General features: G+C 51.2%; 3 protein-coding genes across 3 annotated transcripts; all 3 read left to right on the forward strand.

Annotated features, from left to right (window-relative positions):
* Window positions 1-2170: 2170 nt before the first annotated feature.
* LOC100762106 (vomeronasal secretory protein 1) lies at window positions 2171-4449 on the forward strand. Its single transcript, XM_035447083.1, has 6 exons — window positions 2171-2260; window positions 2617-2738; window positions 3110-3180; window positions 3428-3538; window positions 4120-4221; window positions 4424-4449. The coding sequence occupies exons 1-6, from the start codon at window positions 2171-2173 to the stop codon at window positions 4447-4449; spliced, it is 522 nt and encodes a 173-aa protein (XP_035302974.1).
* Window positions 4450-9291: 4842 nt separating this feature from the next.
* LOC100761818 (trichosurin) lies at window positions 9292-14470 on the forward strand. The gene is made up of 7 exons (XM_027422727.1): window positions 9292-9372; window positions 10018-10196; window positions 12087-12204; window positions 12797-12933; window positions 13163-13236; window positions 13957-14064; window positions 14250-14470. Exons 1-7 carry the CDS (start codon window positions 9292-9294, stop codon window positions 14468-14470), a joined length of 918 nt encoding a protein of 305 aa, XP_027278528.1.
* Window positions 14471-17025: 2555 nt separating this feature from the next.
* Window positions 17026-21045, forward strand: LOC113831578 (lipocalin-15). Its single transcript, XM_027422756.2, has 6 exons — window positions 17026-17130; window positions 17810-17946; window positions 18886-18959; window positions 19169-19276; window positions 20206-20301; window positions 21020-21045. The coding sequence occupies exons 1-6, from the start codon at window positions 17026-17028 to the stop codon at window positions 21043-21045; spliced, it is 546 nt and encodes a 181-aa protein (XP_027278557.2).
* The last annotated feature ends 1837 nt before the right edge of the window (window positions 21046-22882 follow it).

Raw genomic sequence — 22882 nt, forward strand, 5'->3', positions numbered from 1 at the left:
CGCCCAGGTTGCCCCTGGGTCTGGTAGTGTTACCAGTCACCTGGCTGGGGGTACTTTTGCTTTGTAGAGATAGGGTTGTAGATCTTGGGCAACTTTTACATTTCTCAGCTGCAGACAGCAGTGTATGGAAGCAGCAGGTGGCTGGGACCAGGAGCAAGTGGCGCTGTCCAGCTTTATAGCTCTCATGCTGCCCTGGCTACTGGGACTTATCCATGTGTGACTGGTCTGTGTAGGCCCAGAAAGGTGGGGTCCCCATCTATTGACAGTGGTGTCTGAGACTCTGGGCTTTTAAAGCCTGCCCGTTCTCAGAATTCTTCTTGCACCCAGTGTCTTTAGTTTCTCTTCTCTAAGCTCTCTCTTGTCCCATCTCTTTCCTTCAGCCTTCTCTCTTGATTCTGCCCTGGACATCTACCAGAACCTGCTTGTTGTTTATATGACCACTGTCACAGTTGCCACCTGGGGTATCAGCAGTCCTGCTTTTTTTTTTTTTTTTTTTTTTTGCCTTGGCCCCTGTTGTCACCATGAATGTCCTGAGTGTGGCTGCTGTCTTCAGCTCCTGTTTTCCCTGTCTCTCTACCTCTGTGACTCTTCACCCAGTATCTAGCAATTGTAGCAGCTGCTGGCCCTCCTTTCTTCTCTGGCTCATCTACTAGTGAAGGGTAATGAGGGTAGGGTAATAGGCAGGAACACACCACCCAAGTAGTCTTCTTTTATTGATGTGTGTGTCTCTGTGTGTAAGTGTATATGTGTGTGACTGTGAGTCAGTGAGTGTGTGTATGTGAGTATATATATGTGTGTGTGTGTGTCTGTGTGTGAGTGGATATGTGTGTGACTTGAGTGAGTGTGTGTGTGAGTGTATATGTGTGTGTGTCTGTGTGTGAGTGTATATGTGTGTGTGTTTGAGTGTCTCTGTGTGTCTGTGAGTGTGTGTGTCTCTGTGTGTATCTCTGTGTGTGTGTCTCTCTGTGTGTGAGTGTATAGTGTATATGTGTGTGTCTGTGAGCATATGTCTCTGTGTGTGTGTGTATCTGTGAGTGTGTGTGTGTGTGTGTGTGTGTGTGTGTGTGTGTGTGTGTGTCTGGGTATGTGTGCCTGTCTGTGCATGTGTGTTTGTGAGTGTGTGTCTCTCTGTGTATGAATGTATATGTGTGTCTGAGTGTATGTGTGTCTCTCTGTGTATGAGAGTATATGTGTGTGTCTGTGAGTGTGTCTCTCTGTGTGTGAGTGTATATGTATGTGTCTGTGAGTGTGTGTGTCTCTGTGTGTGTGAGTGTGTGTGTGTCTGAGGAAAGACCAGGTTAAGACAGGCAGAACTTGGGTAAGGAAACCACAGACAGAGCACCATGGGGAGCTGTCAATCATCCAGGAGTCTACCCAGAGTTTTAGGGGCAATGTGGCTCTAGCCCAGGCTTCACACTCAGCCTCCATGGGGAGTTCTGTTTTGAGGGGAACAGCAGTGAGGTGCGGGAGACATGGTTGGAGGTGGTTTGCTACAGCTGCCCCAGACAGCTCCTGCCAGTGCTCTGAGGAAGAGAAGGCCAGGGTGGAGAGGGCGTGGAGAGTGTATCTAGAAAGATGCCTCAGTAGCCAGGCTGAGCCCTGAGTCAAAAAAGCTGGACCCTACAGGACACGCATCGGCAAAGTTCCCACCAGAACAGCGGGTTCAGTGCTCACGGGGCTGAGTTGGTGCATACAGGGTGGGGTGGGTCTGAAATCCTGCTGTCTCCCCATTCTGACCTCCCCAATAACTGCTGGCTGTCCCTTGCAGTTCTCAAGACTCAGATCAAAGGTGATTCTGAGGAGTATTGGGAAGAAACATATGACTCTTCTAATTCTGTCTACATGAACCTCAGACAGTGTGGAGGCTTGTCACATGGCATTTCCTCTGAGTCCCTAATTCTCTCTCAGCTTCTTTGAACTCCAAACAGTGGCTGACACTCTGAAATGGCCTGTGGCCTGTCAATCTCTTGAAGTCTTAACAATCTGTTATATAAGCACTGACATTCCCCTTGCCAGCTGGCTGTGGACATAACTCAGAAGGACCTGGTCCTTTGTGCCAAGTTCCCCAAGGACCCTGTGTGGGGCTGTATAAAGGGCAGCCAATTGAGGGGCCGGGACAGCCGCTCCAGCTCCAGTGACCTGTTGGTGGCTGTGAAAGCAGACCCTGGAGATGAAGACTCTGTTCCTGACCATCAGCTTCTGCCTGGTTGCCACCCTGCAGGCCCAGGACTCCTCGCCCCTTGCTTTGAATAGCAGGCATGTGAGTCAGAGCTGGGCACAGGGTGGTGTCTCAGCTTTACTAATGCAGGGTGACTAGGGTTCTGGATTCAGGGAGGATCCCAGTTTGACCCTTGTCATACGTTGTAATCAAAGAGAGTAGACCAATTTGGAGTTAAGGAATCCCAGTGTGTGTTCAGGCCTCCCTGGGCTCAGGGGTGGAGACTGAGAAAATGTGCTAGAAGGCGCTGGTACCCCAGGAGTAAGCAGGTCTCCATCATGTGGGCTTTCTATGTTTTGGTGGTGGGATAGGTTAGTCAGGCATGAGTGGTAGTTGGAGGCACATATTCCACAGGGCAGGTGGGCAGGCATCAAGCAAAGAGGACATTCATCTTTTAGTTTTCTGGAAAGTGGTTCATGAAGGCCTTGGTGATGAAAGACGAGATCCCGATAAAGAAGGTCTCTTCCATACTCGTGTTGGTGCTGGACAATGGTGACATGGAGTTTTCTATGACACATATGTGAGTGTCTGTGGCTCCCATGGGTGGTTGGTCTCTTACCTGGCCCATCACTTCTCAATGGGTAGTTAAAAAATCCCTCTGACTTGGAAAGAACTCCAGGAGCTGGGTGAGGAGGGTGGATCCCAGTCAGCATGAGGGTCAGTTTTTTTGTTTGTTTTGTTTTGTTTTGTTTTTGTTTTTGTTCTTTGAAGCAGGGTTTCTCTGTGTAGCTCTGGCTGTCCTGGAGCTCACTTTGTAGACCAGGCTGGCCTCAAACTCACTGATATCTGCCTGCCTCTGCCTCCCAAGTGCTGAGGTTAAAGGCCTGCGCCACCACCACCCAGCTGAGGGTCGAGTTCAAGAGGGCCACTGCATATAGTTTTTGATTCCAGGATGTATGGCCAGTGTTTTGAAGTGACCACCATCTTGGAGAAAACAGATGTGCCTGGCCATTACAGTGCCTGTGAGTGTCATCAGCACCGGGGTGGGTGACTGGCAGCCCATGGAATGGAGCACTTCCTGGCAAGTCCCACCCCTAAGGAGGCATCACAGTTGAGTCCTAGGGATGCCAGTTCTTCGCACTCAGGCCAGGATAGTCACTTAGATGACTGGAACCTCTATGACTGGAGGCTGGGGTGGCAGTCAGAAGAGGAACCCAAGGGACTGTTTGCAGGGTGGAATTAACCTTGTTCTTTCCGGGGCCTCCACAGTTGAAGGTAAGAGCCACATGCAGGTGCAGCTGTCTTCTGTGAAGGACCACTGGATGCTCTACTGTGATGGGGAGCTGGAGGGCATGAGCTTTGCAGTGACACAGCTCATAGGTAAGTTCCCAGATACCGGAGCCTAACACAGCCATGCCTACCCCCGCTGTTCCTCTTCTTCAGAGCAGTCAATTCCCTGGGAGCAGGCCTCACATATGAAAGGAGCAGCATTCCCTCTCATGGATAGTGATAGACAGGCACAATGCTGCTGGCTGACTGAACCCACCTTGCTGAGTTTTGCTGTAGTGACTTAAAGGCCCAGTAGGGACCATCCAGGATACAGGAAGTTATGCGTCTTGACCACAGAGGCTGCCAATTCTGCTTTGTGGGGCTTTTGTGTGTCAGGCATGGTTGATGTGAGGATAGTGGTGTCCTGACAGGAGCCTTCTAAGCTCAGTGCCTCTGGGACACGGGAACCTTTTAGGTCAAGCTCAAGATGCTGCAGGTCCCCACCAGAAGGCTTTCATTTCCAGGGTCATTTGGTCACTCAGATGCCCCCTAAGCTCAGTGTCAACAGTCCACACCTCCTCTTCTGCCCTTGGCTACTCCATGGTGAAGCCCATGGCGCTGGGCAGTGCTCCTGTCTGTGGCACTGGATCTGTGGGGACACCTCCCTCTGCTCACCCATCCCTCTTCCACAGGGAGGGACCTGAAAGAAAACCTGGAGGCCTTGGAGGAATTTAAGGAGTTCACCCAGAAAAAGGGACTTATACCAGAGAACCTGGTCGTACCTGAGCAGATGGGTGAGAACACAATGCTCCCCTCTCTATCTCCTGTGTCACCTGTAACTCTGTCACTCTTACGTCCCCTGTCCCCAATGTGGACACTGCAGGCCCTGCTGCAGGTCTTGGTCATGGGAGGACATGAGCCATGGATATGATGACCTTTTGTCCAGGCCTCATTCTCATCTCTGGGTTTTCTGCTTTTTTTTTTTTTTCTTCACAGAAAAATGTGAACCAGAGAGTTACTAAGGTAAGTGACCCTTGAAGCTGACAAGAGCCTTGGGATTCAACAGGGCCTCGAGAACCACCCGGAAGCCCTCAGTTGCAGTAGGAATTACCCAGTTTCTGTGTCCCGACACCCTGTGTTTCTTTAGCTTCATTGCTAGGTCATTAAGGGCTTCTCTTTGTCCCCATCCCATCAGTGGGATGTGCTGGTGCTGTGATTTGCGGTAGGCAATGAAGCTGCCCAGTTGCCACCCATCCAGCAAACGCCTTCTCCATCTTAGCCTCTTTCTAGTCTCCTGGGGATTTCCTACCTGCTGGTGTGCACACCCCCTCCCCTGTGTCCATGAGCCTACTCCGCCTGACATGAAGGCACTTCCATAGTGGAGCAGAAAGTCCTAGGCCCCGTGACCACTGCCTTGACAGAGCTTTTCTGAGGGAAGTTAGAAGGATGGAATTCCTGATCTAGCACAGGCTAGCCCTGTATTTCTGAGAGCATGTGATGCTGATCCAAGGCACCCCCCATCCCTCCCCCACCATAACCCCTCACTGGCTCTACCCTCCTTGCCTCATAGACGTTCTCTCCTTTCTAGAGCATGGTGGACCAAGGCTCCACAGCAGCCCAAGGTGGTACCGCCAGAACCTCTGTCTGCAGGACATGGAAAGAGTGTCCTGCTGGGCCACCTGACTTCTCTCTTCCCCATTCTTTCCCCCTCCTCCTCCCCTGCTACTCAATAAAGAATTTCAGCAGTCCATGGTGACTCTGCCTCTGTGTGTGGCCCCTTGGGTGGATATATTTGTTCCCCCTTGGTGATCTGTTTAAAGGAGGATGGGTGAGAAGTGGGTAGGAGACAAGGAAGCACCCAGCCTTGTTTGGTGTAGGCATGGAAGTTCAAGACTGTTCCGGGGTCCCCTGGATCCTTCTGTAGGCACATCACCCCAAAGCCCAGGTTTTGGGCAGTGAATGTGATGAGTAAGAAGCCCATGACAATGACAAGGTGTGGCTCCAAGCCAAAGGTGAGGACCACCTGGGGACCGAGGTAGGAATGACACCAGGGCACAGTCCTGGGACTAGGTTCCCAAGCCCAGCAGGACAGACAGTAGGGCATTGAGAATTGGTTTCAGTGGGTAGGGACAGTGTTGTGGCCTCACTCTGCAGGCTTGACAAACATAGGAGCTGCTGTGGAGAAGGGCCCAGCTCCCGGAGTGGCCTTGCTAGACCATTCTGATGTCACAACTCTATTTCTTAGATCATTGCACTGAGCATCATAAGGGGCCTGCTAAGGCCCAAGTCTCTGTCTCTGTCTCTGTCTGTCTGTCTATCTGTCTGTCTCTCTTCTCCTCTCTCTTCTCCCTCTCCACTCCTCTCCTCTCCTCCCCTCCCCTCTCCTCTTCTCTGTCTCTCTCCTCCCTCTCTTCTCTCTCTCCCCCCCCATCTCTCTTGTATGAGGGTATGTGAACCCAAGCATTTTTCTGTAATCTTTGTACCTTCCTGCTCAAACTTCCCCAGCCCCAGGTACATTGTCACTGATGGGGATGACCAGCATCCCAAGGCATCTGCACAGCACAGCACAGCAGGCTTCTAATACAAACTGCTAGGGTTCATAGAGTCACGCTGCTTCCCTGAGGAGAGCGTGCTCAATGTCCCCCATTGGCAGGGTTGGACAATCAACCTGTTTTCTTTCTTTCTTTCTTTCTTTCTTTCTTTCTTTCTTTCTTTCTGTCTTTTTTTGTTTTTTTGAGACAGGGTTTCTCTATCCTGGCACTCACTCTCTAGACCAGGCTGGCCTTGAACTCACAGAGATCCACATGCCTCTGCTTCCTGTGTGCTGGAATTAAAGGCATGCACTACCACTGCCCGACTCAACCTGTTGTTTTGAGACAGCAGCTTTATGTCAATTTTCAGAAAACTGACATTACCGACGGATTACAGACACATGTTCACATATGGAGGCACACATAGACAAATGGGAAGACAGACATGTGCATACAGACACATGTGAGCATACTGATGCATAGATGTGAACATATAGGCACACACACACTCACATGGCCACATGTGTGGATAGATGTGGAATGCTGCCTGGTAATCAAGGTAAGAATCTAGAAAGGGCCTGAACACTGCCTGGAGTTGGAGGGTCTGGGAGGATGGGCTGGTCAGGAGTTCTGTTTCTTGTGGGAGCAAGACCTGGGTGGGTCGTGGGCAGGAGCACAGCGGCTCTTGGCTCCAGATCCTGAGGCAGCACTCCCCACACTGATAGCGGTCTCCCTCTGACAAGAATTCTACAGGTTACCTCTGTCTAATCATGAGGTCCAAGCAAAACAGTATGGTCAGGTCACCAGTGCAGATGGCTAGAGCTCTGTGTGGGTTAGGGAGGGTAGGATGCTGCCCCAAGGCCTCCCTCATGGGTTAAACAGACTCAGAAGGGTAGAGCAGCTGTGAAGACCATGTGTGGGCTCAGTGCTGAGGCTCTGTTTCTATGCAGCACAAGTAAGGAGGGCCAGCAGGACAAAGAGCAACACATGACCAGGTCACCCAAGAGGTGAGAATCCAAAGTGGTCTGTGCTGGGGTCAGTCCCTGGTCTGAACTCAGTGCTCCTGACCAGAGGTGGGGGTGGAGGGCAGCCCAGCTCCTCTCTTGTGTTTTACAGACTTCTGCCTGGTAGAGAAGGAGGTCCACGTGGTGTCTAGGCCCAGTGTGTGGAGTCTTAGGAAGACACGGTGCAGATTTCCATCAACTCTGACTAGGGTCCCCCAAAGCCACATTTGTGGTAACTTTACAGCAAGTTACATAATCTTTCTAAGACCCTCAGAGATTGCAATTAAGCCATTGTTTGGAAGGAGCTATGCTATTTTAAGCCCCTCTGTAAACAGTAATGGGTAAAAACACCAGAGTCTCAATGTCATTAGAGAAAATGCTCTTGTGACCACAGAGTCATAATAATCTCCATCCCATGTTTCTCAGTCATTTAGTGGGCGGATGGGTGGGTGGGGGTGAGGGTGAGTGGGGGATTGGTGAATGCGAGAGTGATCAGTGGAGGATAGTTGGTGGCGAATGAACGGTTAGGAAGGAGAGTTGGTATAGGGGAGACAAGCGGATGGATAGTTAGGTGGACAGGTGAATGGATGGATAGGCCAACAGGTAGATGGGTGGACAGGTGACCATACTGGTCAGACAAACATGGGCACTTAACACACAGTTACTCTTCAGGCCCATCATTGTGAACTCCGCCTGTTTTCTCCCTGCTGTCTTTGTAGTTTTCTTCCCCCTTTTCCTGTTTCAGGCTCAATAAATGTCCAATGCTGATTAATATAATAGGGCCACGTCCACCCTTGTTAAAAAAGAAACAATTTCACAGGCATTCCTCATCAATGCTGACCTCCTCTGTTGATCGTGGGAGAAAGTGTCAAGGCTAGGGACATCTTGCTACATCTGTCTTTGGATTTAAAACAAAATCCTTTCAGAATCTGTTTTCCTCACAGCCCCTTTCTCACACATCACTCATAATCTCTCCCCATAGCTCATCTACGACCCCCAGTCTGTTTTCTTAGCTATGATCACGTGGCTGCTTGGGTATTAGCCAATTCTGTCACACCTCTACCCAGCTTCATCCTCTTCCCCTTCTTTCCTGTGTTTCTTTCTTCCTTTCTCCTGTCTGGAGTACTAATTACAGTCATTTCTTCCTAAGGTTTTGGGAAAGTGGTGTATAGCCACTGGCTGTGACCCACTCTTCAGTATGAATACACCCCTCCCCTCCAGCTTTGTGATAAGCCACTCTGTGAAGTGCCCTTGCCCTGTGCCCTACCCCCTAACTCCACCACTGGGAGGGACTTGTGTATTCCCCTGGGCCCTTTTTCAGAGGTAGGCACAGCCCCTTGAGGCAGATTCTGGGCATGCTCACTTAGCAGACCCAACCAACAGAGGGTAGTGGCAATGAGGGCAAGAGAAGTGTCACCACTTTGCACCTGAAGCTGAGGTGCTGGCACTGGGAAAACACTGGAGCCTTCTTACTACTTCATACCTTATAAGCCTAGCCATGTAAGGAAGGGAGGCCTAGGGCTCTCAAGTGAGTCAGACATGGTATCGGCCAACAGGTATCAGAATCTGGGTCATTTGTTCTGAACTACGGTGTCCCCCATGGCCTCCTCCAGCTGACTCAGCAGCAGATACCTACAGTGGGCTCTAAAGTGACAAGAAACAGGATGGGGACCAGGATGTGTGGCCACCAATCCTGCAGTGAGAGATTCTGTCTCTAGGATCTCTGATAGCAATACTCACAAATAATGTCTTTGGAGGGTGCCTGTTGGTATCTTGAAAGAGGACAGGCTGCTGCAAGGTATCGTGGTCTGAATAGCAGCTAGATTCTAACACTACAGCCTCTAAGCCAGTCCCCATTTCCTCAGATGGCCATTTGGCAGAGAAAGGCTGAGTCCTCTTATATGAAAAACTGATTCAGGCTTCATAATAGCCCATAGGCAATCTGCATTTAGGGAACTATGGAAGATATGACTCAACAATAGGACTTAAGCCAGACCCAGAATGCCATGGGCAGGGACACATACACCTTTCCAAGGCCTAAAATGTTGTTCAAAGGCACCCAGCAAGTGATCCCTGTGAACCCCAGGAACTAAGCCAGATGTCTCCCAGACTCTCTTGGCCATCACTAAGCCTGAAGTCCCTGGGTCTACTAAGTCACTAAGGTAAGCACAGTGAATGACACATCAGAAGCCAGCTCACAGTTAAGAGGCTAAGAACCAGCCACAGCAGGTGTCGTCAGAGCTCTGCAGCTGCCTGTCTACCATACCTGCCTTAGTACAAGTGTCCAATCCTAGAACCGTCAGACACAGGAAGCTTCTGATCTACAAGAATGGGAACTCCATCTAAGAGTCAGGGACCACCCCTGGCCATGGGAGAGGTTTCTGATGGTACCCTGTGGGCTAGGCCCAAGGTAAGGGCACTTGTTGCAGGGTCCTGACAGGTGTCCCTTGGGAGTGAGGAAAAGTAGACAGGGCACCAGTGACACAGGTATCAGGAATAAGTTAAAACAACAAGCTCAGTTTATTCCAGGAAGGGGTTGGCCTTATATACTCCCCAACCCTGCCCCCTGGAAGGAGATCCACTGAGCAGGCATCTACTGAAGTGTGTGGTCACTGTCCATAGGTCCACGTCATCTCATCAGACTCGGCTGCTGTTGTCAAGGCCCTCTGGCAGACCCAGGCTGGCTGGCAGGAAATATCTACTGTGCATGCTCTTACTATGGGTCTAGGCCAGCTGTCAGGAGACATCTACCAAGCATGCACTTACCATGGGTCCAGCCCAGCCGTCAGGCCCATTGAGGATTAGTTATCCCACAGGCACTCCCATGATCTGGTCTTTCAGGCTTCTTGATGGTGGGATTTGAATGTGACTCCATGATCAGACACAGGAGAAGAGGGCACATGGTAACCTGTGGCTGGGACATGTACCTGGACAGCTCCCGGTAGCCACAGGAAAGAAGCGGCTCAGGGTGTGGTCTGAGCAGGCCCAGAGCTTCTCACTGTCTTGGACAAATGGACACAAGGACCTGACCCAGCCTGACTCTGTGATCTTACAGAGGGACGTGCACCTTCTCCAAGCTTCACTTCACACCTTGGGGACCCACCTGGCAGTGCATGCTGGACCTGGAGCCTTGCCCATGCTGGCCCATTCCCTAGGACACTGCTCCTATGACCCCTTCACCTCATCTCACCTCACTCAGACACAGGAGGTGAATATAGCCCTGGATCCTGTCAAGTGAGGCTGTGTGGGAACCCCCAGAAGAGCTATAAGTTTCTGAAGGCTTCATGGACCTCACTGGCTGCCATCTTACAGGTGACTCTCCTGTGTCCAGGGCCAGATGGTGCTGACACCAAGTCTGTGATGAACACTGCCCATAAAGGAACTTCATGGAGGAACTTCTGTGTCCTGCATTCAACAATTGTGTGAACATGGTCCCTCCCGCAGCACCCCTGCCTGGAAGCTTCTCATTGGTGTCCAGGGTTTGAAGAGTGACAGCTCTCTTCACCTAGGTCCTTCATAATATTACAGTTTCATCCTACCCCTTTCCTCTTTCGCTGGATCCTGTCTCAGTGGGTTCAACCCAGAGATTTCCACTATATTCCTAGAGTCAACACTGGCCCCAGGCTGTGCTCAGCTCTGCCAGGCCCCCAGCATACTTTGGTGGATACTAGAGAGGCCATATCAGAGAACAAGTCTGGGGTGTCCCGAGGTTATTGTGGGGATTTCCACATTTCAAGAATTGTGAATTTCCTGACAGAGGCAATTGCATGTATGTGAACATGTATCAAGCAGAAAAGTGCTGGCATGTGTACATGTGTGTACACATGCACACGCTTACATTCACATTCAAGCACACTTACAGGTAAAGTGCATGGGGTTGTAGGCTCACAATCATACTGCATATATATATATATATATATTGCATACATATATACTCACTCATGATACATACAACCCTGAACTTGTGTATATGTACACATGCATGTGCATACACACACAGAGAGACCACCCCCCCCCATCTGAGCAGCTGCAGCTGAACGACAGAAAACCTAAGTCAGAGCAACAACCAAGCTGGAGCCCCCAGGTTTCATCCTGGAGCACAGTGGGCCTTCCATTGAAACCCCTGGAGTGCCCCTGAACTACCTTGGCCTTTCTGCCATCAAAGAAGGGGAAAGGCCTGTGACCTAGAGACTAGGAACTCAGATCTCCTTGCCAATCCCCAAGTGAATGGCCTTGAGCCCTTCCCCATGTGTGATCAGTTATGGTGCTGACCTTCAGAACCATAATCCTTTTAGTCTCACTGACTGAATAGTTTGGCTTCCAGTCTAACACTGGAGCTGGGGCTGAGAAAGCAGGGACGCCTCTGTTACATGGGGCTTCCATGGGCACATGGAAAGAGCACAGAGTGTACCCTGAGGGTGTCCTCCCCATGGCTCAGCACTATTTATGTCTGGACCCCTGGTTTCTGTACCCCATGGTACCTCCCAGAACCTGGAACATCTTGCAAAGAAGGAAGGCTATAGCTTGAAGTTGGCAGTAGGCCCGCCATGAAGAATAACCCTTTTCTAAACACATGGCATAGCCAGATTTGACTGTTCCACAACCATGTCACCGAGTGACCTGGCCCAACTTCCTCAGGGGCCAACATCCACATAGGATCCCAAGGCAATAATAAGTCACTGAAGTTAGAGGCAAAAGCACAGGCCTCATGCCCCATGGTGGCTCAGTTCTAGGGTACTGGCCTCAAGAGTCCAGTGAAGCATGGCTTCTCTCTAGAACACATACACCCTGCCCAGATGTCACCTGCTGAGACTTGAGGGCGTGGCCCTTGGCTATCTCTCCAGGCCAATGAGGTACCACATCTAAGGTGTCCAGGCCTACTCACAAAGGCATCTCAGTCTAGAAGCCAAGCCACATAGTGTCCCAGTCCTGGACTGCACCCTGACCTTTCAATGGAAGCATCTTGTAGCCCCAGGGCTGACAGCATCCTCCCCTGAACTCCATGCTCTTCTAAACTTGTTTGCTCCTGTGGGTCAGATAGGGGTAGAAGGACTTCCTGCCTCCACACAGTATATATGCAACCTGCTGGGGCCTCTGAGCACCCACATCCTGAACACTCATCCCAAGAAGACACAGCAGAGGAATGAAGCATCTACTGCTGTTGACTGTGGGGCTGAGCCTGGCCTGGGCCCTGCAGGACCAAAGCCGGGTTCCCGTGCAGCAGGACTTCAGCCCTGAGCAGGTGATGCTCAGGGTCTCTGAACAGGGCAGGGGGCTGCCCCATACATCGAAGCATTTTCCAGGTCTCTATCACCTTATGGTGTCTTGACAGCAGCTCACAGCAATAGGCACCAAAGGAGTGGCATTCTACTTGAGGACAGGAGCTCAGGGGACACTCTGCCAGGTCCCCTAGAGTGTGAGCCACTTGAAAGCCCTACTGCAGTTGGCCAGGCCCCAGGGGGAGCCTGAACCTAGAGACCAAATAGGAGAGATGGGGCAACCAAGCCCTCTACTTTGTGTCATATTGCACAGAGACCCTGAGGCCCTCATTTGGTAGAGGACACCATCCCTCTTCAGGGATCTGGAGAATAGAATCACCAAATTCTACCAGCATTGTCCAATTGCTAGTGGATATACTGTGCTGGCCTGTTTGGTTGGGGTGGGGGTGGAGAAGAGTCAGTAGTCCCCAAGGCTCCTTCTCAATACACAGTAAGAGAGGTGAGGCCCATACTCTATACCTTTGCAGGACATGCCTGGCTCCTCCCTGCTGTATCCACTATCCAGGGAGATGGCTCCCCAGGACTCTGTGGTCAGGATAGAACCTTACTCTGCAGGTGACAGGGCACTGGAGCACCCTCAATCTGGCTTCCACTGACCGGTCTGTCATTGAGGAAGGAGGTGCTTACCAGTGCTTCATGACTGGCATTGCCCTCCTGGACAATGGCAACCTGAATGTCACCTACTTGCACAGGTAATATGGCATGCTCAGACCTCTAATCAGATTCTGCAGGGCCACCTCCTACCATCTCCCAGATCCCCAGCTCTTCAGGGCTCAAGTCCAGAGTGGGCCCTGATGACACTGATCCTCGGGGCTTCTCCCTGGAGGCTGGGTAGTATCCAGAGCTCCCTCTGGGTGAGCCAGGTGACCTAATAGGACCCAGCCCCTCAGGCATGGCTCAGGAAGGCTATTTTCCTCTTAGACAAGATGGAAAGTGTGTGAAGGAATTCTATGTAGCAGAGAAGACTGGAATCCCTGGACGCTACACCTTTGACTGTGAGTGAAAGTAGCTGCTGCTCCCTCCCTGGGTAGCATGATGTTGCAGGGGGAGGGCGGGGGGATTGATGAGCTGCTGGAGTGCAAAAGTGACTGGTCAGGAAGGATGGGGGTGGCAACCATATAGACCTAGCAGCTATGTCTTCAAAAATCCAAGAAGACTGGTCCCAAACTGTTCTCTTGGGTTCTCAGGGCTCCCCACATTTGTCCTGAAACCCCTCCCTATGAACTCAGCACAGAGCTGACCCATCTTCAAGGAGTGTAAGGGAGGCTGGGAGGGAGGAGGGACTCAGGAGCCCTCACCCAGCAGCGGCTCCGGAGTACTGTGTAAGGGTGTCCCTTGGGAACAGATGTTGCTGAGGCTAAAGGAACACAAGGCAGTATGGGGTGGGGAGCAGGAGTCCAGATAACAGGAGAAGACAGAAGGGGAGACTCTTGAGCCCTTCCCCTTCATTGGACATGCCTTCCCGACTCTGGCCCAGGAAGAGACCCAGATCAAGACACAGGGGAAGAGAGTTGGGGGACACAGCAAGAGATAGACTGATGGAGGAGCAGAGGCAGGAGACTGGCTGCCTGGTCACTTTGTGTCCTGGGCTCTGCTGACTACTGTGGGCAGAGCATGTGTAGGTCGAGTCAGGCTGTGCCAGCTGGGAAGGCTCTGGCTACCAGGAGACACAAGGCTCCCAAGAGGCTTCATGAACATTTGGTTTCTTGTCATAGACCAAGGCAAAAACTATCTGACTTTTGTGGCTGTCACAGAGGAATTCACCATCATGGACTTGGAAAACCAGAGTGAAGGAAATACCCTCATCGTGGTTGAGCTTCATGGTGGGTGCCATTCCCACCCACAACAGCCTCAAGACTGCAGGGAATGGCAGGACCTTGAGTTGGAGAGGCCGGTGGGGAGGGTGGGGAGACTAGGAGCTTCAGCTGCTCTCCCTACCCCAAGTACCCCCCACCCACCCACCACAGGTCTCTTTGCTCAACTATGCTTCCAATCTTTCTGGCTGTAGGCAGGACTCTGTATGCAGGTAAACTTGGGTTGGAGCCCTATAAGTCACACACATCCAGAAGAGGCATTGTACCAGACAACATTATGGACGTGTCCTTGAATCGTAAGCCTACTTTCCTACAGCTTCTTCTCTGTGGGACCCCAGGCACAGTGGCCGTGATGACTGTGACTCCTTTAGAAGTCTATGCCATAGGCCACAGTGTTAAGGGGACGGCAGGATGAGAGGTCTGTGTAGGGCTTAGCAGAGCTGGGGCTGATCTGAAGAGGGGGTACTGGAGGGAGAAGGGGACTCATGTATTGAACTCCGACCTTTGCTTCCTCTTTGGTCCGCAACAAGAAGTAGCTCCTGAAGTCAGTGGGTGACTAGACTCCTTCCAGTCTTCATCATCCATATACTGGCAGATAGACTTTTCCAGGGAACATCCTGAAAAGTATAACCCCAGAGTATAGCAGCCAGGGCTTGTGAAGGATTCTGCACCCAGGGCCCTGCCTGAATCAGAACTTCAGGTGGGCCCAGGAAGACTCAGCCTCTCTACAGGGTTCTGGGGTGCATGAGCAAGTATCCCGGCACACAACTTGTGTGTGTGTGCATGCATGCATACTTCTGCACAATCCTTTGTGTGTGCACATGTTATATTCCCAGTCATTTCTGTACCAGTCATATTCACCTGTGCTTTTCTCAGAACCCATGCTCTACACATACCCTTTCATGGCTCTGCTGGGCTAAGCAGCACTCCCCTTCCCAGGGGCCTCCAGGAGAGAAAACTGAGGGCTTTCCTCTCAATTATGTCTCCTGGACTCCCAGGCTGCTTCTTCACATCCCCAAGAAAGCAGAGGGAGCCCTATTAACCATGTCCTCTATAGCAATACAAAGTGTGGAGAGAACCCATACGTCCCTTTAAACCATTGTCTTAGGAATGATACCCCAAGGTGGGGACACAGGTTCAGGACTTGGTGAACTTCAGGGAATATAGCCCTTATGGAATCTTGTTCAACTATGTTACTCTCCTGGGTATGCAAGGCCCAGGAGATAAGGACTGCAGGGTGATGGAGGGAGGAGCCTGGTCCCTGGGAGAGAAACTTCCAGACACTGATCTGGAGTCTTGTGTTTCCCTAGATTGTAACGGTTCCTGAGATCAACCACAGGACATCTGCCTTCCCCAGGTCCAGGCCTATGTAACCCAAGAGTCAATGTTGTCCATGGCTTCCAACTCTTGGTGGTTTTGATCATCAACTCCTGACCATCTGTCAACTCCGACTCACCCTTCTCCATGTAATGAATAAACTCAGCATCTGCTCCTCTGGTTGCCTTCTTATCTGTACCCAAAGGCCACAGGGACTTCCCATAGGGAGGGGTGGTGTCCACTTAGCTTCCAATAAGGTGGGGTAAGGACAGTATCCCCAGGTAGAAATCTTATGCCCAGGGTAGCAGCTGGGCTCTAGGGGCCCCCAGGGAATTCTGGATTCCCGAGACAGCTATCTAGACCAGATCTGGAGAGGACGCATCTCTGTATGTCTGAGAAGGGAAACATGAGTGGTCCAAAGAGTGAGAGGAGGCAGCATTGCCACCTTCCTAGAGTCCTTGCCCACCCTCCCTTCCCAGAACCTATAATAAGCTATTATTATAGGAATAGTCAAGGCCAGGTCAGCCATGGGCAGGGATTTTCTGCCATCTAAGACATGAAGGACACATCATGAGGTTTCTCAAAGCATGAGTCATTCTATCTCTGGGCAGGAGTGGAGGCTAGGACCTCACCCAAGGGAGCTATGCATAGACAGAAAGATCTTGCAGGTTAGGCCAGGTCCTCCCTTGCTCTTCTGACCTCCCCAGACAAATGACTGTTTCCTGCCTTAGAAGTCAATGGCTGTAAGTCAACTTAACCATGAAGTGAAGGAGCAGGCAAATGCCTAGCTAAGGTCAGCTAACTCAACCCTAGTGGGAAGCAGGACCTCTGGTAATTCAGTGACAAGCTATTCCTGCAACAAACCCAAAGATGGAGCTGGCCCCTTTGTGCAGTTCTCTAGAGTTTCCCTGAGCCAGGTCCCTGCAGAACAAAAGAGATCAAGGCCTAGAAAAAAGGCCAGAGAAGAAGTCAGTATAAAGGAAGGTGTCACATTTGGCATGAGCTAGCGAATGTGGCATTAAGAAGGAGTGACAAGCCTGGAGTCTGACTCTAAAGCAAAGGAAGACACTAGGAAAGTGGCTACCCCTTGCTGTCCAGGATCCATGGGGCAGAGTGGCCATGAGGCTGCAAGAGAGGGTTGGTGAGAGGCATTCAAAATAAACAGGTATAGTAACAGCCCACACTGGTGGGGCACTCACATTCCTCAAGTGCTGTCCAGAGAGACTATCTATGTACCTGTGCTCCCTTCACACCCAGGGAAGGAACTATGAGTGTGAGGTGAGCAAGGTTGTAGGAAACTCCTTCCACTACTGCTCCAGTGGCCGGTGGATGGACACGCCAGGAAGATGGCAGACCTGGGGACAAGGGACTACCCTTGAGGGAGGAGCAGGCATACCTATGGTCTTCTTTTAACCACCAGCCTCTCCCTGGACTCCTAGGACAGCCTTGCAACGTGCTTAAGCTGCCCCAACAGGCTCACCATGTTTTTGCCTCACTGACTTGAGTGGCACCCCGCTTGCTTCAGTCCTAGGGAAGACTGGAATGCGCAGGGCTGGGAGGACACAAGGTGAGCCAGCAGCTGCTTAGAAGCTCCTTAGGATGCTCTCAGAGACAGGGAGCTGCTGGGACCTGCAGCTCTTGGCCCCAGGTGTCATGACCCTGGCAAGGGGCTGGCTGCTGTTGTTGGCCTTTAACATAGACCTAGCCCAGAAGACTCTGAGAGAGGTGCCAGTGCAGCCAGACTTTGAAGCACATGAGGTGAGTGTCATGGCCAGGCCCAAATTCAGTGCTGGGATAAGGACTGGGTCCAGTATCGCACTGTGGGTGTGCTTAGTTAGCCCAGCTTTCCAGGAACTCATGGTAGACCCAAGGACCATTAATCAACTCTGGTAATTGAAGCTGATGGTCCAAGCACAGACTTGGAGTCTGTAGAGCCTTGGCTGTGGAAGCAAAGCCAGAGCTGGGATGGCAGGTCCCCATAGGGTGACATGTAGCACAAAGTGTGTCTTGGGCACCTGTCTGCCTCTGCCTGTCCATCTCTGGATTCTTGGTGCCCAGAATCAGATATGGGAACTGTGGATAGTACCAGGCTGGGAGGGTTAGTGGCAGCAGTTCTAAGGCATGATGAGTCTGGGGAACAGAGATAGGAGGGATGCAGGGGGCACTGAGGAAAATGAGGCACACTGAGGAAGGAGGCAGAGAGGGGAGGAAAGCTAGAAGAGAATGGAGACAAATATTTATAAGTGGGAAATCACAGCTTATACTTTGACCAGGGATCCCTAGAAGTTCACTGATATTGGGGGGTGGGGTTGGCCAGTGTACATGCTGGACACATGTGCCCATTTACTGACCAGGCTTACAGTTTTATTATCTGTACATTGAGACCGGAAGCTCAGAACTAGCCATCTCTCTGGTCCCCATGCCCACACCCCCACAGGTAGAAGGACGTTGGTTTACCATCCAGCTGGCCACTAGCCACAGGGACCTGGTCTTGCCCACTGACCCCCTAAGACTTTCACTCCACTCCATCCGGACCAGAGACAGTGGGGATGTGGACTTTGTGCTGTTTGAGAAGTGAGTGCTTGTGATAACTCTTATCTTTTGCCCAGAGCCCTGGGGAGTTAGCATGGGTGGCCAGAGGGACCATGATACTGTGCCAGGCTAAAGGCTGTGGCTTGCAACAGGCATGCCCCCAGGCTCAAGAAAAAGAGCTGGCAGAAAAGGCACACAGTCAGCTGCCAGGCCTGCTGACATGCCCTCCGAGATAAAGACCGTCCATGTGGTCTGGCCTCTGGCCTTGGGGGGAATCCCTAGTCTGGCTCTTTAATGTGCAATCTTGTTATTTAAAAGTGGCGAGGCCAGGTGGTGGTGGCACATGCCTTTAATCCCAGCACTCGGGAGGCTGGCGGATCTCTGTGAGTTCGAGACCAGCCTGGTCTACAAGAGCTAGTTCCAAGACAGCCTCCAAAGCCATAGAGAAACCCTGTCTCGAACCCCCCCCCAAAAAAAAAACCAAAAAAAAAAAAAAAGTGGCAAACTACCTGAGCTTAGTGGTACATATCTTCAATCCCAGCATTTGTGAAGTAGAAGCAGGATGACCAGAAGTTTAAGGCCACCCTTAGCTCTCCAATGAGTCCAAGACCAAGCTGGGCCCCGTGAAACATGAGCTTTGTCTGTATAGCACAGAAACAATCAGAGACAAACAAGTCAGGGCTGTGATCCCACAGAGGAGTCTGGCCTCAACCTCTCAGGGAGGTTTAATTTCGTGTGAACAGGACCATCATCCATCCACTATGAGCAGGACCCCTTTCCCTACTTCCAGTGACCAGCACCTGTGGCCACCACCCTCTCTCTCCATCTGTCTAACCGCAATGAAGGCTGCTCCCAGACAGTGGCAGTTGAGAACCAGGAGGACTTCAGGACTCTCAGCCTGGGTCACCTCCCGTGTTTCTCTATGCCCTGAGCCAACCACCCTCTGAAGCAGAAATACATAGAAATTCCTCTCTTTTCTAGAGGAGAGGGGGTATGCACAGGAATAAACATTACTGTCCATCCAACGGGGCTCCAAGGCCAGTACCAAGGAACCTGTGAGTACTTCATGGGGAACCTGAGTGCTATGCTGAAAGGGAGGTCCAACGGGGGAGTCCAGATAGCCTTCACAAAGCCCAACACCTGAAGGAGCCACCAGCTTTGGGCAGGCCACACATCTTCTCAGTAGTGTGGTGTTCTCTGGGGGGAAGTGGCATCCTGGGAATAAAGGGCAGGAGAATTATGTGTCACACGCGGTTCTCCACAGTTGAGGGTGGCAGCATGCACGTCCATTTCGTCAGCACCGACTACAACAACCTTATTCTTTATGTACGTTTTGAGGACAACGAAGTCGTCAACCTGTGGGCACTTCTGGGTAGGTGATGGCTCTCCCCAGCCCTGGCTGCTGTGTCTTGTGGGTAGGTGCTAGTCACTCCTTTGTCTGACCAGAGACTTTCTGTCAGGAAGGGGAGTCTCGTGATGGCTGCTCTGGGGTGTGGGCAGCTCAAAGCTATAGCCAGGCCTCTCGCCATACAGGTACCATGCGCTCTCTCACACACTCATTCGCGTATTCGGTTACCCACTCACTCTTACTCTGTCAATAAGCATCAAGCGTCTGCTGCAGTCTGGTGCTGTCCTGGAATTAGTAGTGACTGAGTCCTTTCAGGTTCTCCAAAAGGAAAGTATCAGGGAGAAGGGCCTGAGGGGTTTATGAGGGGGTGTCAAGTAGCTCTTGCATCTTGAAGACTGGAAGTAGGTGGGGTTGGCCATATCCAGGGTCCTGGGTGACACTGAAAATAGCCAAGAACCTTGAGCTCCGAGAAGGATCAGGGGTCGGTTGGGGAGGGGGGCAGGGGGACACAGGTGTGAGCGCAGGTGTGAGGTTGGGCTCTTGAGGGTCTTCACATGGAGGATGCAGGCCTCACTTGTTTACCAGGGAGGCATTAGACTGTTAGAATCAGACCTGTCCCCTTCCCCTTTTCCTTTTTTTTTGTGTTGGGAATAGAACTCATGGCTTCTGCATACTGGGCGTTTGCTCCACCAATTGGGTCACATTGGCTGCCCAGACATGCTTTGAGAAGACAGTGAAGGGACTGTTGTGATCACTAGGAGAGGGAGGTACAGGGTCTGGGAGGTAACCAGGGAGGTGGCACGGTGATCTGACCAACCCCAACATACACCAGGGGACCCAGGGTCAGGTAGCTGATGGTCAGGGTCTTGGTACCCCACCTGGGCTCTGCTCCCCCCTTTTTATACAGGAAAACTGAGAGCTTAGAGAGCTTAACCTCAGCTGTCTAATTTCAGCCAGAAGACTGCTTGAGGACCCTACATGGCTGGGGAAATACCTGGTGTTTGTGGAGAAATTCCACCTTCAAAAGGCCCCCATCTTCAACATAGCTGGTAAGAGCTGCCTTCCAGCTGCTCCACAGCTGTTTAAGGAGTGCCTCCCTTTCTCACTCACTCCATGATGCAATAGCAACACAAGAACAGCCTTCATGATGTTGTTCTTCTGGCCAGACCTGTGCTACTGTGCTAGATGCTTCCCCTGCCAGGCTTCATTCATGTGGTACCTTGAGATACAGTGATGAGGGCACTTACTGACTCCATGCCGTGGGTGTGGCTCAGAGACAGTCCAGAGTAAGGGAGAAGGACACAACCCGGAAGAGGCCTGGGTGTGATCCAGATCTCAGGGTCTCCTTTTGCATCACCACTCAGGGTATCATTTAATCAATCAGCACACACACAGCCATGTCTGTGGAACAAGACAGGTTCAGACATACCTAAGTAGACAGCAGCAGAGGACGGGCAAGGCTGTGATGGAGCCATTTGTCAGGAACAGAGGCTGCAGGGGACTCCTTGCATGTGCAGAGGTCAGGAAGGATGTCCTAAGAGAAACCCAAGGCTCCCTGGAAGAGAGAGCATGCTGAGATGTGAGAATGGATGGGCCTGTACCAGAGCACAGGCTATGTAGTGTGTGGCCATCATGGGGCCCCGAGGGCAGGAGGCAGGGCAGTCTTGGGGACTCGACATTTTCCTATTGCAGTTGTTTTCTTGGCTGACTGATTTGAAAGCAATCAAGTGAAGATGTTAATCTCACCCTTTCTCTTCCTTTCCACAGACCAGTGTCCCCCAAATAGGGCCTAGATAAGGCCACTGTTTGAGGCTTCTTTCCACCTGGGCCCCTTCACCTTCTGCTGCCCCAGCCTCCCTTCCTCCTTCTCACCATGGCCAGCAGCTCAGGAAGCCCCTCTGCAGCTCCTAGAAGCCTGGAGCCTGGAGCCTGGGGCCTGGAGCCTGGGGCCTGGGGCCTGGGGCCTGGAGCCTGGAGCCTGGAGCCTGAGGCCTGGGGCCTGGAGCCTGAGGCCTGGGGCCTGGGGTTTGGGTCTTGGGGCCTGGAGCCCAGACCTGAACCCTCCCTGCCTGATCTTCTCCATCCCCTTCCTCTCTGTGGCAACCAAGTCCCATCAAATAACACAGAGTCCCCAGGGCTCCCCACCTGACCTATGTCTGAAGGAACATTTAGGAGGCTTAAGAGCTATAAACTTGAAATAAGGTGAGCAAATCTAGGTGTTCTTACTGAAAATGCCCAATTCTTGAGCACAGAATGTTTATTTTGGGCATGAGGATTGGCCCAGGGGCAGGGTTCTTGCCCAACACACTCAAAACCTGACTTCTATTCATCTTTGGTAGCAGACAAAAAAGTAACTTGAATACATGGAGATGTGACATTCCTGTGTAACCTTCTATGTTTTGGGAAACATGACCTTTACTCTGTAATAAATAAGAGAGATTGGTGAAAGTGAGCGGTTATTTTAATATATTGCTCTGTAAAAAGGGACTAGCATGGAGAAACAAGCCAAATAGCATAGCTGGTGTCTTAATCACTGTTCTATTGCTGTGAAAAGACACTGTGACCAAGGCAACTCTTATAAAGGAAAGCATTTCATTGAGACTTGCCTACAGCTTCAGAGGCTTAGTCCATTTTCATCACGCTGGGAATTAGATAGGCATGGCACTTGGCACAGTGGCTGAGAGCTACATCCTAATCAGCAGAGAGAGGCAGAGAGAGAAGCTGGGCCCGGTGTGAGCTTTTGAGACCTCCAAGCCTACCTGCAGTGACACATTTCTCCTAATTCTTTCAAGCAGCAGAACTCCCTAGTGACTAAGCATTTACACATACAAGCCAATGGGCCAAGGCTTACTCAAACTACCAAGGCTGACAAACTGATTTGGCATGAGATGGTGGTTTGTTTGGGTTTTATTTCTGGGTTTTTGCTTGTTTGTTTGTTTGTTTTTAAATGTGTGTGTGTGTGTGTGAGAGAGAGAGAGAGAGAGAGAGAGAGAGAGAGAGAGAGACAGAGAGAGAGACAGAGAGAGAGACAGAGAGACAGAGAGACAGAGAGACAGAAAGACAGAGACATAGAGACAGACACAGACAGACAGACAGACAGACAGACAGACAGACAGACAGACAGAGAAAGATAGAGTGCGAGAGAGTGAGCAGAAAGACAGAAGAGTTTCGGATTGGAGCTGGAGCTGTATTACAGATTGTTGTGAGGCCTCAACATGGGGCCTGAGAATCAAACTCAGGTAGGTCATCTGCAAGAGCAGCAAGTGATCTTAACCAGTGAGCCAACTCTCCAGCCTGAGAGAATGGTTTTAAAGTCTCTCGTCATAATAAACCCTGTCCTCTTTACCCATAGACTGGCACCCTTGTCACATTCTTCTGGCATACCCTAATCCTTCCCAAATTCCCTATCCTATTGGTTCAGGACACAAAATCTTATCTAATGAGTATCCTAGGGCTTGAATCTGCCCCCTTTTCTGATTGTGAACTCAGTCATGTAGCAGACTGCCTGCAGCTTCCTGGCTCTCTGAGACAAGCACCAGCCACCAGATGAGAGAGGGACCAACAGCTTCCTTTTATCTGTAACTCTCATGAGCTCCAAGAATACAGAAAATGGGCCATAACAATTTATTT

The sequence above is a fragment of the Cricetulus griseus genome, chromosome 6 (genome assembly GCF_003668045.3).
Source record: "Cricetulus griseus strain 17A/GY chromosome 6, alternate assembly CriGri-PICRH-1.0, whole genome shotgun sequence".
Classification (NCBI taxonomy): Eukaryota; Metazoa; Chordata; class Mammalia; order Rodentia; family Cricetidae; genus Cricetulus; species Cricetulus griseus.